We start from the raw sequence: 15,142 nt of genomic DNA, 5'->3' as shown, positions 1-15,142 counted from the left end.
GTTAAGTCCTCCTATGCTCATCCACTTACCCAGATGTGTTCTAAAGAGCTAGCGTGTAGTGATACGTTGGTTCAATTCAATGAACAATGGGTGCAGGTGACTCCTGGACAATCTGTGCCCGATTAGTAAAAGATCCCATGGCTACCCATTCCCTATTTGAAACACATTGTATTTGACTTACTGTCAGCTATCCCACAGTGCACCATTCTCAGTTAAATCCAGCATGGCAAAGCCTTTCTGCCCAAGGAGGAAGCTTGGAACATAAGCAGGAGTATGCATAGGGCAAAGACCAATTTGCGCCCACCTAATCACTGCAAATTGGTTCAGGTATCAGCTCTCTCTTCCACTGAGATTGGAGCTATAAGGGTTAAAGTGTATCTGGGGATCAAAAAATTCCTCTTCTCTGGGCTTTCCTTCTCACTAAGCAATGAATATACAAGCATCCCTAGGTCATTTTCAAGTGAGTAAATTACCTGCACCCCCCCCCCCCCCCATTGACTGTTTCTGGGTTAAGCTATGTCACAAACCTCACCCAGTTCATTCTGCCAGGCCCAAGCCATTATCTCTGTTCTGGGAGCAGTCTTTCAAACGTCATAAAAGGGAAGCACTGACAGGTTCAGATGCAAGCAGGCTAATGTTAATTAGCCTAGAAGAGCTGCAGACAGGACAAGTGCAGCTTTCTAAAATGTACTGTTCCTGTATATTTATTAAAATTCCAACTTCACCATGGGATTAAGTTTTAATAAAATATAAAATAGTAGCTGAATACATGTTGTAGCTGGTTCAAAGCCGAAGTTACAAAAATAATATGTTAATTGTGCTTTAAATTTTCTTACGGACCTTGTCACAGTACTGTTTAGTGAAAATAGCATCTGAGGGCTAGTCACTCTAGGAACATATTAACCCTGATAACTTACATAGTCCTCATTTAAGCACTATGGCACTCATGTATACTGATCCCATTTAAGAAATTGTAAATTGGAGCAAATAACAGTTTCTTAAATGGAATGTACATAATAGATGTGCTCGAAGTGGTCACAATTTCTTCACATGACATATGTGTGTGCAAAGGCATTCCTTACTCCTAACTTCAATTCACACAACCAAACCTCTGAACCCTTCTCAGAGCCTTGCACTCCAATATTTGCTCATTAATACAAAGGTAATGTGTGGCCAAACTGGACTTATCAAATGCAAGCGTACCGGAATGGCATACTATGCATCTTACAGCTCCTGCCAATGCTGAGAATGCCGTCATTTGTTGTGTGGCCTGCACAAGTAATCTGTCTACGTTTGCCCTCCAGTGGGAACCAAACACCTCATTATAGCGCTTAACTATGATAGGGCAGTGTTGCACAGCAGTCCAAGACCGACTTAGGGGAAGTGATGTGGGCTAGCAGTGACCATTCACAGATACACAATAAAACGCTCAATAAATGATAGTCCAGTCTGTGCTAATTCATTTGAAAAAGGAAAAAGTACATTTATTTCACATACACTACTCAATACTATGCAGCAATTTACAAATATACACTAGCTGATGGAACTACTTTTGAAATACGTTGCATATTCATTCTTACCCCTCCCAAAGGTAGAGTTAGACCAACAAATCGAATTTCAAAAACATTATTTTGTCCCTAACAGCCAGGATTGAACATAACTTGGAGTAAGCCCTCTTTATACTGGCACCAAAGTGAGTGGTGTTAACCTAATTATCTCAACAAGCAGATCATCATAGGAACAAATGTCATAATTACATATAACCATGATTGAAGGCACTTAATACTGGCAATACAGCATGCAAACTTTGATCACGAGTGGCTGACAGTTTTGTTATCTAAATAACGCATTGAAGAAGAAATATCTTTGCATGTCTGGCAGATTTCAGTACTAAGCATGACTTTTAGTGTAGTTAACAAAATTAACCTATCATCTAAAGGGCATCACATTTATAAATCTTACAATACTATGCAATTATATGCATCACAATTATGACTACACAAAGGTGCAATTACCAATTTTCACGCCAGAGGGTGTTCATCCAACATAAAATTTCACATTAGGCCTCTTTAAGTCACAAGAAATGCAACCATATTGTTTGCCCCTAGGGGGCGTGTCACTTGCAGCTGAAGAGATAACAGCTCCTTTCTAGAGAGCGCATGAAAAACCCTTCAATACCCTTGAGAAGCTAATCTTTTGAAGTCCTACCAAACGTAGGGGGGCACTGTGGTATCTTCCAATCTGTCGGGACTTCCACCGCATGGGCCACCCCTGCCCTCTACACCACCTTGGAACGCGCTGCAGTGACATCACTTAGAATGTCACTGTAGGGAGCGTTCCAAGGCAAGCGCCTCTGAGAGTCTTGACGGGGCGGTTGATGCAAGCCAGCTGTGCCTGGGGTCCTTATCGTATAAGCTATCTCAACTGAATAAACGTGCCTGTTTATCCTTCATCAGCGACTCATGAGTACTCATTTTCACACTGGCGACGAGGGAAATTAGAACGTTTGGGAAAAAATATACGGACCCCAACACGCATGAAGTGCAGCATCGGAAAGAAGGTTATCGCGTACAACCCGGAAAGAAGGTGTCGGGTAATACGTGTGTGAAGCACGATCTGACAGCGGTGAGCAGACGAAGTTAAATCCTATGGTGAGTGAAGCGGTGAAACAGATTTCGTGTGGCTGCGCCGATGAATATGAAAAGGAAAGGAAAAGGTGGCTGCGCAGAAGTATTTGAAAGGAGAAGTTAATGCGAACGTGGAAGTCGTTGCAAAGTGGCTGCCTGGAGTGTATCGCAGCATTGGTGTGCCGGATTAAAGAAGTACACAGTCACGGACTGTCAGTGGGTCGCTGTGTGACGCTTGAAGTGTGTAACTTGAGTGCATACTTGCGTACAGGGCAGCGAAAGAAGAGGATACTGTAGAGTCTGTGGCGTCAATCTGTCGAAGGAAGACTAAAGCGCTACTGTGGGGCGGCAGGGAATCAGGAACGGCTACCAGGAACAACGAAAGGGCTGCGGGGGCGCTCATCAGAGGAAAATGACTGTGGTGCTGCGCATGGCGGAGTTTTGAGCGGCATCAGCAAGGGTTCGTGAGGCTGCGGCGTGGCCAGGAGGAAACGCATTATCCCGTAGGAACTGGGGACTGGACAATGGACAAGAGTTAACGGCGAAGAGCGGTAGGGCATTGCTGTGACCAAAGGATTACCCCTGCACAGAAATTAACCGGGGTCCCGTCGTAGGGGCATAAAAGGTGTTTTTGACTGCAGCATGTGAAAGAGAGTTCTTATCTTCCCCACTACGCTGTCACCTGTCAGCCTAATATGTAACAGAAAAGGTTGCCAGAAACTTTAATAGAAACTGGGAAAGACTTTCAGGGCAAACTGTTCATACTAGTTAGACTAGGCCTCAATGGTTTGCGAAAACAGTTGTGTTTATCAAGGAAAAGTTGTTATGCACTAGTCATGTTTGATAACTAATATTGTGATACTTTCAGGATGAGGGGCTGGCTGGTTGTAGGTCTGCGGGGTGCTGGGTCATTGTAAATTACACGCAAGTTACAGCTAGGCAACCATGCAAAACGTGACGCCCCCACCCTTCTTCTTAGCCAACCCAGGGGAACCTGCTATGAAATGGAATAAATGGAAGAAGGTCTTCCTGAATTACGCAACGGTATGTGGGCCGAATTTAGGTCTAGAAAGGGAAATAGCGCTGTTGGCGTACTATATGGGGGCAGAAGGCGAAGAAGCGTTAGACCATCTCCCGGATCTGGGTGCGCAGGAGGCAAGGGGTTAGAATGAATTTGAAGTTAGCCTGAAAAAACTTGACCTGCATTACCTCCCCAAGACTGGCACAATTATGGAACTGTACCACTTTGGCAAGAGAGGTCAGAAGGAAGGGGAACCTATTGAAGACTTTGTTTCAGAGCTAAGAAAATTAGCTGCCACGTGCAAGTTTGGTGGCGCGTGTGAACAAAGGATCAGGGACCAGTTTGTGTTGACGTGTAGGACAGAGCGTGTGCGGGAGGAATTATGGCTGAAAGATGATCCTCTGCAGAGAGAGGTACTTATCATAGCCAAGCAAGTTGAACACATGATACAGTGTGTGAATGAGATAAAGCAAGACAGCAAGAATAAGGTCGTTGAGAATAAGGCCAAGGTGAGTGAAGTGGTGACAGAAGGCGAAGAGGTGTTAGCAGTTAGAGAGCAAAAGAAGGTGCAGAGAGACCAAACAGAGAGCAAAGGGGGTTGGAGTTTTAAGGGCAACTGCTATAGATGCGGAAAGCAAGGACACATGGCGAATGACAAGAATTGCCCTGCACTGAAATATACTTGCAGTCGGTGTGGTAAGAAGGGTCACTTCAGACAGTACTGCAGGAGTGGTCAAGGACACAGGAAGCAGGGAAAAGAAGGTGCCACAAGCGTGTGTGATGTGATTGTGTTACAAGTACAGGATGGACAAATTAGCTATCCAAAAGACAACATAACAATAGAGGAGACTGGGTTAGAAGCGTTGTTTGACTCATGCTCAAAAATCACAATCATCAATGCCAAGGAATTTGAAAGTGTGAAAAAAGGTAAACTAAAGTTAAACAAAATGGACATCAGGCCAGGGGGGGTATGGGAATCGCCCCATCAATATGAAGGGCTACTTTTGGGGCTCAGTTGGGTACAAAGACAGAGTAACAGTCTCCAAGGTATACGTATCACTGGTAGGGGATAACATACTAGGTTGGCAAGCACAAAAGGAACTGGGAGTGTACCTCAACCCTAACAAAACCCCACAAATCTTAGTGCAGGAAATAGAGGTGAGGTCTGGCAATATTGAAGAGGAATTTAAGGAGGTGTTCAGCGAGGAACTAGGGTGCCTCAAAAATTACTCGCATAGGATAAAGTTGAAGGAACATGCAGTGCCTGTGGTGGCGAAGGTGAGAATCCTACCAATATCCATACAAGAAGCTGTCAGAGCGGAACTTGAGAAACTGTGCAACCTAGGAGTGATTGAACCTGTGGAAGCAACGGAGTGACTGACGCCGATCGTCGCAGCCAGGAAAAAGGATAACTCAGTCCGTTTGTGCATTGACCTCAGAGCACTGAATAAAGAAGTCGTGGTGGACAAGTTCCCGCTACCCAACATCGCCCAAATGATGAGCAGATTGGAAGGAGCTCAAGTGTTCTCGACGTTGGATTTAACCTCTGCCTATTTCCAGATCAGACTCCATGAGGATTCCCAAGAGCTTACGGCGTTCGTGACACCAATGGGGGCCTTCAAATTCAAGAGGATGCCGTTCGGCCTAGTCTCGGCTGCATCGGTATTCCAAAGACTGATGAGCAACATTCTCAGTGGCATCCCTGGTGTGATGTGTTACCAAGACGACGTGCTCATTTTTGGCGGAGACAACAGACAACACGACAACAGGTTAAGAAAAGTGCTGGCGAGGTTCCGGGAACAGGGCTTAACAGTGAAAAGAGAAAAATGCAGGATTAAGTGTGAGGAGCTCGATTTCTTGGGACACAAGATAACGGCGAGAGGCATTCAGCCTAAAGCTGAGCTCCAGGACACCATAATCGGGTTGGCCTCACCAAAAATCAAGGAAGAAATCAAATCATTCATGGGTATGCTGGAGTTCTACAGCAAGTTCCTGCAAAATTTTGCAAGCAGGACATACACCATACGCCAATTACTGAAAAGAGACGCGCAGTTCAGGTGGAATGAAGAATGCCAGAGGGAGTTCGAAGAGGTGAAGAAAGCCCTAGCAGGAGCACCTAGCCTCAAAGCGTTCATACCTAATAGAAAAACGGTTATAACGACTGATGTGAGCTCTAAGGGACTAGGAGCGGTCCTGACCCAGATGGGTGTGGGTGGAGAGGAGACGATAGCCTTCGCATCTAGGTCTCTCAAGAAGTCTGAGGTGAACTACTCAGTGATAGAGAAGGAGGCCTTAGCAGTGCACTGGGCAGTGAACAAATTCCGAGACTTCCTCTGGGGTGCAAAGTTCAATCTGAGGACGGATCACAAACCCCTGGTCGAGGTCTTCAACAAGAAAGGATTGGACGCCATCTCAAGTAGAATCAGACGCTGGGTGGTGAATCTTCAGGAGTACACTTTTGATGTTGAATATGTTACTAGGGCGAAGAATTTGGCCGCTGACTGCCTCTCTCGTCTGGTGGATGAAATGGAAGAAGAGCAAGTAGAGGAAGGCAACGACGAAGATCAGGACGAGACTCTGGCTGAGAAGGTAGGCACGGTCACCCAAGGAGCCGTGGGTGAGGTAAATTGGAAATAAGCCCTAAGAAAGGATGACCTGTCGATGAAGGTGCATGAGAAGGTAAAGGATAACTGGAAGCACCAAGACAAACAGGATGACGCTCTACGGCCGTACTGGATGGTTAAGGACGAACTATCCATCTCCGATGAGTGTCTGTTCCGTGGAACAAGGCTGATCCCTCGCAGTGTGTTAAGGGAGTATCTTGTTGACCTCGCCCACGAGGGACATTTGGGTATCACCAAAACCAAGCAGAGAATGCGGGAAGACTACTGGTGGCCAAACATGGACAGCATGATTGAGAGAAAGGTCAGGGACTGTATACCATGCACCACGAGTGACAAAGTCCTTAAACAACACACACCTCCTATGCAATGCAGACCACCACCTGTGGGCCCGTGGGAAGAAGTGGCATTGGACATAATAGGGCCTCTCGCAGGAGAACTTCGCACACCCTACATCCTTGTGCTTGTAGACATGTATTCCAGGTGGCCAGAGGTGAAGATGGTGTCTGAAATAACCACAAAAGTGGTAATTGAGTTCCTACAAGAACTGTTTCACCGGGAAGGTCTGCCAAGTAGTCTCCTGACGGACAATGGGGTACAGCTATGCTCGAAAGAGATGGGGGAATTCCTGGAGAGCAATGGGATAGTGCACAAACGTTGCGCACTGTGCCACCCGGAGACCAACGGACTGGTAGAAAGATTCAATAAAACGGTCAAAGAAAGCATCCAACTGGCAAGAACCAATGGGTTGAACTGGAAAGAGGAGATGAGAAAACGTCTAGAAGCATATCGCCTAACCCCTCACCAAACAACGGGGATCACCCCTTTTGAACTACTCAGAGCAAGGAAGCCCAACACGAAGCTATCACCAGGTTGGATGGGGTGGCAGAAGGGGTGGACAGGGCACTCTAGAGAAGCACAAGGGCTGGACAAGCAGCACAAAGCCATGATAGAGAGGAAAGACAGGTTTGACAGGCTACACTCAGTGAAAGAGGTTGGGTTAAAGGTAGGAGACACAGTAAGAATCAGGGCACCTACAGGCAGGGCGCTTTGGTCTGAATTCACTAAACCAACAAAGATTGTAAAACTGTTCAAAAATGGGGTAAAGACCCAGGAGGGGAAGATATGGAATCTAGGAAGAGTGGCAAAGTGCCACCCCCCTCCCGAGGTCATTGATGAAGAGGTCACAGGTGAGGAGCCAACCCGGAGGGGAGGGAGCCTACCCGCGAGGGTGTCTGGTGGAGAACCTCATGCCTCACGCAGAAGTAGCCTGAGGGTGGTTAGGCGCCCCAAACATCTAGATCATTATGTGACTAGGTAGTTCTCACCATGTTGGTGTTCTGTTTCTGGTATTGTATGTTCTAAGGTTTGTAGGGTAGGGGGATGTGTGGTATCTTCCAATCTGTCGGGACTGCCACCGCATGGGCTACCCCTGCCCTCTACACCACCTTGGAACGCGCTGCAGTGACATCACTTAGAATGTCACTGTAGGGAGCGTTCCAAGGCGAGCGCCTCTGAGAGTCTTGACAGGGCGGTTGATGCAAGCCAGCTGTGGCTGGGGTCCTTATCGTCTAAGCTATCTCAACTGAATAAACATGCCTGCTTATCCTTCATCAGCGACTCATGAGTACTCATTTCCACAGGCACTCTGATACTTCTTTTGGGTGGGAGGTTGCACTGCTCCTGCAACTCCCCCACACTATAGTAACACTTTTGGAGAGACCCCATTATCCTGGGGCCATCCCAAAGCCAGAATAAGTGATTTTCACCACCAAATGCTACTGAGAACGACAAGCCCCATGGCGTATTATGGGGCATTTCTTTGGAGCTTTCGCTGAATTTCTGAGCAGCCACCCTCTCGCTCTGCTGGGGAGAGCCGCTCTGAATTTCCATTCCTTTTTGTTTTAAAGTGTCTTGCACTGTGTTACTGTTCTCATGGTACACGGTCCCACTCGGCCACCCTATATGCAGCCAATGTTGTGGGACAGCCTCGGGAGCTCTCCTGGAACTGCCCTGAACTGACTCTCTGCACGCAGCAGCATTCCTTTATGCGACCGCAGGAGCCGGCGAGAGTCTTTTGCTTTGCATGCTCCTACTGGCAAGATGCAGAATTTGGGGCCCAGGGATGGGGTACTGGGCCCCCATCTTCTTCAGCAGGCTGGAGGGGCGCAACAGCGTTCCCTCCCATGATCATTTTTTCAGGGCCCAGGGATGGAGTCATGTGCACCCATTTGCTTAGGCAGAGGGAGCCCGACAGCACACTTTCATCTTCCTCCATTACAGGCTTTAGAGACGGGTCATGGGCCTGGGCCCCTCCTCAATATTTCGGAAGAGATCAGCATTGCTTCTCAGTCAATTTCTTCATCTTGGGGGCAGTCTCCAGGCCCTGGCCCACCCCAGAGCCACATCACATTACAGAGGCGGAGCCCCACACACTTCGTTTCCAGTTTGGCCAAAGGGTCAAATGTTGCCTCACTTCAAACAGCTAGAACTCGGGCCCCATTAGCTGATGGTGACGATCTTCATTTTGCTCCTAGTGGTGAGCCCTATCCAACTGGAGCACTTTGTTTAGGCCTCCTGTCCACCAAGGCAGCAAACGCTACAGGGAGATGGTTTCACTGGCTCCCTGTGCCAGCCTTTTGCTCCCTGTGCCAGCCTTTTGCTTTGCTCTTCTTCTGGGATTCCCTCTTCAAGTGCAGAAGTTCAGTCTTACCCCCAACTGGTCCTCAGGGGTGTAGGGAGCCCAGCGTCCGTGGTCTGGGTTTAGTGCTCCATTGGTCCTGGGGCCAATCAGAAGCAGTGTCTTTATTTGAGATGACTGTCAGGGGGTTCTTTCTTCCAATCGTTCATGGTGTCTGCCTCCAGTCCCAGTGTTTAGCAGAAAAGCACATATAAGGGAGCTCTGCCCCCTGCTCAAGACTTTTAAAGTGGGGGTGGGAGGTTCCAGTATTGATCTCCCTACTCAGCCTTCCCGGATACTTCAAGATGGTGTCACCTAGGAGTCACTAGCCACATGTGCTCTGGGGGCCTCAGGTCCACCCCTCACTGATGTCACTGCCAGGGCCTGCCTCAGTAAAACTTCAAAGGAGCCATCCTGCTGGTTTGGCCCCAGAGTCTGGGCTCCCTCTCTTTATTCAGTGGGTTTGAGCTGGCCCTCGTCCAGGCACAGGATGACAGCTAGCTGATTGATGCAGAGCAGTCCCCCCACCCCTCCCTGCTGAGGAGCTGAGCTAATCTAGGTTAATTGCTCACAACAGGCATGGGCTCTGATCTAGAGCTGAGCCGGAGAAATATGACATTCCTGGATGACCCATAACCTGTAGAGTTTGGATTGTACAGAATTGTTCTTTTCAGACAGTTTACATTGTACATTGGTAAGACTCTGGTCTCTGCAGACCCAGGGGGAGAGGAACTGCACTTTAAGACAGTCTAACCTAGAGTGTATAATGGTGGGTCACTTCAGAGCAGACAGTAAAGCACATTGCCTTTCCCTACATTAACATTAACATTTTAAGGCCTATCCCAGGTCACTATCCAACCTTGCAGACACCCTTCTGCACCAGTCAACCTGTGCACAATTTCTGGGCTACACATGACAGGAGTCTCCAATGCACAGCCCTCACACGTTTTTACCTTTAACCAGCCAACTGCCTCTCACTGCTTTACAGCAGCCTTAATTTAAAAAGCAGACACTGGCGGTAAAAATCGGTCCATTTTACCAGGTGCTTAACATGGTTGAGTCACAGGTTATGATGCTCTCCCATAGTAAAAGGTCAAAAACTAGCTGATCAAGAAATGGAAAACCCTTGGTGAATTAGCTGGTCAGAACAACATTCGTCAGGTTTAATGATGTACATATCTCTTTCAGTAAAGCATGATTTCTGAGAAAACAGTGTTAGTTATGTGATAAAGTACTGAAGGCGAAACTGAAGGATATAAATGGGACAGATGTGGATTCATCATTGAGGTGTCTGGAGAGTCCCTGCTGCACAAAATAGTCATTCTTTTTTGGAAAGGAGCTAAACAATTTTTCACAGACTCCAATGAAATTGACGATTATTAGTTAATGTCTATATTCCTCCTTTTATCTTTACTTTCCACTCCCTGTGCCTCCAGCCGCCAACAAAACTTATATTTCAAGTTTTAGGGTCAGGTTGTCTAAAGTTTCAAGCACCGCAGGGCAGCAAGAAAGTTATTTTGCTGCATTGCGTGCAATGGTGAGAGCAGAAATGTGCCTTATCTATTAAGATATGGCGCAATTCTGCTCCCTTATTGTATTGGTGCATTTTGTGCAGTGTTGCGCCAATGCAAGAACCCTTGCACCATGGTGAAAGGGAGCCTGTCTGACAAGCAGTATTGTTTTTATGCAGGAAGGGCTACCTTCCTGCGCATAAAACAAACATTAAAGGCATTACACAAGAAAAAAGTAACAAGGAGAAATAAAGATATTTCTCCTTCTTATTCCTGGATCTGGGAGGTGCACCATTTTAGCAAAAACCCAGGTTTACTGACCTTAGTAGATCTGGGATTGTATCAAAATACATAAGTGGATGCATGGTAACACTTATGCTCCACTCATGAAGCGCCTTCAGTATGCTAGGTAATACAAGACAACATTATTTGCTACCCTTCATTACTTTTTTTTGTACCATGCCATGCAAGGAGCCTAAAATTGGCCCATTCGAGGCTTTGCAAATCTCTATTAACATTTTGTGTCATGGCTGCACCAAAAAAGTGGCACAGCCCCAACGCAAAATGTTAGTAAATCTGCCCCTCATTGTTTGTTCAACACCTAATGGTGATAAAGATTTGGGGTGGAAGGTAAATATTTATGCCTCTCATAGGTGCTTCCCGTGGTAGTTACGTAGCAAATACAGTGTCCAGTTGGAGGTCAAGGAACATGACCATTTGTCCCCCTTGTTCAACCGTAGGACCATTGACAAACTGCTGTATTTTCAGTGGAACCAACTGAATTGGTTGGATAAGTTCACAGCACTACTGCACAGTAAATACTTTGATCTACTTTATTTGAAACAGATGCCTTTTGTGAATATGAAATGTCATGGGGGTGTTTTGATGTAAAGTTGCATTCAACTTTAATTTCATGGATGGATTTGTCTTTCCTGCTTCACCATCATTTCCTTATACTGCTGGTGGTTCTTTGGGGGTCCCGGCGTTCTGGGGTGAAACTGGGCAGTGCATGAATGGAGATTCTAGTGAACACTTTATGTACCTGGTACCTCAATATCATTGTAATATCATCTCATAAAATACATATTTTGCCTAATCTATCATTTGATAAAATATCATCCCATTGGAGTAACTAGTAGAAAATCTACATCTCAATCAATCAATCAATCAGTCAAACAGGATTTATAAAGCGTGACTAATCACCCAATAGGATAACCATGCGCTTGCAGGTCCCAGAGGCTTATTTAAACAGCCAGGTCTTGACGGCCATTCGTAATTAAGGAATTAGAAGATATGTTTGTAAAAATATTGCTAGTGCTGAGCAGGTGTGAGTCTAGGCACACCAAGAGCCTAGAGGGACAGCTCAAAGAGCCAGGTCTTCAGCTTCTAGAAGTGAGGAGGAGACTCTTATGTGCATCTGAAGGTTGTTCCATACTTTCGGTGCTATGTAGGAGAAGGCTTGACCATGAGTTCTGATTTTCCATATGTGTGGGATTTGTGCAAGTGGGAGTATGGCTGAGAGTGGGGTGTCTGGAAGGTTCATGAAAGCAGATGTTATTTTTAAGGTATGCTGGGCCAGTGTTATATAGTGCCCTGAGATTGTTGGTAAGGAGTTTGAATTGTTCTTGGTTGTGGATGTGGAGCCATTGGTGCTCCTTAAGGTGTGATGTGATGTGAGTGTACTGTGGGAGATTAAGAGTGATTCTGGCCACAGAGTTCTAAATAGTCTGCAGCCTTCTGGTGAGTATGTTTTTTATCTTGACATAAACTGTGTTCCCATGGTCAAGCCTGCTTGTGACCAGGGCCTATGTGAAGGTGTGCTGGATGCTAATTGGGAGCTATTTGAAAATCTTCCTCAGCATCTTCAGGGTGGGTATGGTTGGCATTTACTTAAGCAATCATGTCGAGTTTGCTGTCAATGAAAATCCCAAGGTTCCTGGCAGGTGGTGGGGTGAGTGTAGGTCCTAGCTCTGTTGGCCACCAGGTGGAGTCCCACAGTGATGTGCTCTTCACGAATAACAATTTCGGGCTTGTCGGTGTTTAGCTTTTGACAGTTGGTCTTCATCAGGTGCTTGATTTCATTCTTGTAGGCATTGAACTTGATCCGGGTACTGGGTGTTTTGTCCTTAAGGTAGAGAATGAGTTGTATGTCATCAGCACAGGAGAGGATGTTGATATAGTGAGAGGGGATGATGCTGGCTAGAGGGATCTTGTATGTGTTGACTAGGGTTGATTACCGGGAGAATGCATGCAGGACTCAGCATATAAGGTTTCAGGCTTCTGAGGTGAGTGATGCCAGGCTGACTCATTGGTTCCTTCCCATCAGGAAGAAGCAGATCCATTGGAGTGTGTGTCCTTGGAATCCGATATTGGGAAGGCGTTTGATGAGGATAGGGTGTTAGACTACATCACATGCTCCAGAGAGGTACAGGAGGATGAATGCTGCCTAGTCTCTTCTGTCCAGGCTCACAAGGATGTCATCTTTGGCAGCAATGAGGGCAGTTTCCATGCTGTTATTAGGTCTGAAACCAGACTGAGTGGTGTTGAGTAGTTGGTGGTTGTTGAGGTATTCAGTGAGGTGTCTGTTGATGATTTTCTCTTTTCTCTCTGACTTTCTTTAATATCTTTTTCGTGAAGTTATATTGAATGATTCTGTGGAGGGTGAAGCAGAAGGAATGTTTTAAAGCTAGTTATGTTGATATTTATTTGTATTATCACTCCATGGTTTGAGGAACCCTTTCCTACATTTAAGGCTATAGTCTGGAATGGTTCTTTAAAGATTAAAATCACATATATCATAGATATACTGTGAATGTAATCATTCTTTTTTCTTTTAAAACAGGTTTTCTTGATGCAGAGGAGTGGTATCAGGTAAGCACTATGACAGCTAATAACACCAGCAGCCTCCACCCCTCTGCCTTCATCCTGATGGGTATTCCTGGACTGAAAGATTATTACTTCTGGATTGGTTTTCCCTTCTGCTTCATGTACATCATTACACTGGTGGGGAACTGCATTCTCCTGTTTTTCATCACGGTCGAACCTAGCCTCCACCAACCCATGTATTATTTCCTCAGCATGTTATGCTTTATCGACCTGGTGATGTCCTCCTCCACTACTCCAAAAACGTTGGTGATACTTTGGTTTAACTCTGCAGAGATTTATTTTGAGGCCTGCATCACTCAAATGTTCTTCATTCACACATTTGCTGCCTTGGAATCAACAATACTGTTGGCCATGGCCTTTGACCGTTATGTTGCCATCTGCAATCCCTTGAGATACACAAGCATTCTCACTCCTCCAGCTATCCTTAAAATTGGGGTTGCAGCTTTCTTTAGGTGTGTGATTTCAACAAGCCCATTGACATATCTTCTTACAAAGCTACCTTTTTGTAAATCCAATCTCATTCCTCACTCTTACTGTGAGCACATGGCAGTTGCAAAACTGGCTTGTGCTGATATAACCCTCAATAACCTCTATGGAATGATTGTATCACTTTTTGTTGTTGTGATTGATATTATATTAATCTTACTGTCTTACCTACATATACTAAGGGCTGTCTTCCTTCTTACATCGAGTGTTGCACGCACCAAGTCAATTGGAACATGTGGCTCCCACATCTGTGCCATACTAGTGTTTTACATTCCAAATATTATTTCGACCATATTATATAGGTTTGGTAATAACATGCCTCTTCATATTCACATATTACTGGTGAACTGCTACATGATGGCCCCACCCATGGTGAACCCGATAGTATATGGGGTAAAAACCAAACAGATACGTGATAGAGTCCTGAAATATTTTAAGGGCCAGTGTTGGAACACCAGTACAGCCACGGTGCCACTAACTGAAAACATTGATCGATGACAGACCTCATGTAAATGGTCTTCGAAGACAACCACAGATCTAATGCAGACTCTTTAATACTCTGCATACCTTTCCTCAGGTCTCTGCAATTTGACATTTTCATTGTAAGTCACTGCACATCATCTTAGGCTACAAAATACAGACTTTCCCCTTATATGTGGCTAACATACAACTTATAAATACTTGGATGAATATCTTGGGACTTGAAGAAACACAGAAATATTTGGCACCCTTTTAACATGGTATGCCCAGACGTGGGTTCCGTGCTCACTACGCCACTGGAGTCAAGTTATCCTGGCTGAGGAAGGTTGATAACCAGAAATCGGTCCTAGGATACAGGCTTGGCAGTTCGGTCTGGACTGTTCCCATGAGGCACAAGGGTCAAGACTGATTTGCATATGGCCATGTCTGAACTGGGGTGGCTTGGTGAGCAAAATAACAATGGATTAAACCCAGATCTGTGACTGGGGTGAATGTTTTGCCATTGTGCAACATTCCGTCCATCATCTTGTGTGTTTTACCCTTTTAACATCAGCTGAAAATGCTCAACATCATGTACCACTCTTCACCAGTGAAGGACTCCCAATCCTCACCTCTGAACTTGGCAAAACCTCTGGAGTAAACATGGAATACATATTTTGCATTGTTAGCTATGGTAATGTGACATTTGCAAATCCACTAAAGTCACCCACCTACTGAATATCAATAAACACAAATCTGCCTTTATAATTGTTTTAGGAATGCATCAGTGCAGCATAGACGTTGCCTGCATCAACTAAGTCTTTAACCAAACCAACCTGGAGGAGAACACT

The 15,142-nt window shown here is 45.6% G+C and overlaps 1 protein-coding gene across 1 annotated transcript; it reads left to right on the top strand.

Moving 5' to 3' along the window:
• Positions 1-13,340: 13,340 nt before the first annotated feature.
• LOC144773973 (olfactory receptor 52K2-like) lies at positions 13,341-14,330 on the top strand. Its single transcript, XM_078659021.1, has one exon. It carries the CDS (start codon positions 13,341-13,343, stop codon positions 14,328-14,330), a length of 990 nt encoding a protein of 329 aa, XP_078515147.1.
• Positions 14,331-15,142: the final 812 nt, after the last annotated feature.

This window comes from Lissotriton helveticus, chromosome 8, assembly GCF_964261635.1.
Source record: "Lissotriton helveticus chromosome 8, aLisHel1.1, whole genome shotgun sequence".
Classification (NCBI taxonomy): domain Eukaryota; kingdom Metazoa; phylum Chordata; class Amphibia; order Caudata; family Salamandridae; genus Lissotriton; species Lissotriton helveticus.
Note: the sequence above shows the minus strand (reverse complement) of the source record. Positions and strands in the feature narration are given on the sequence as shown.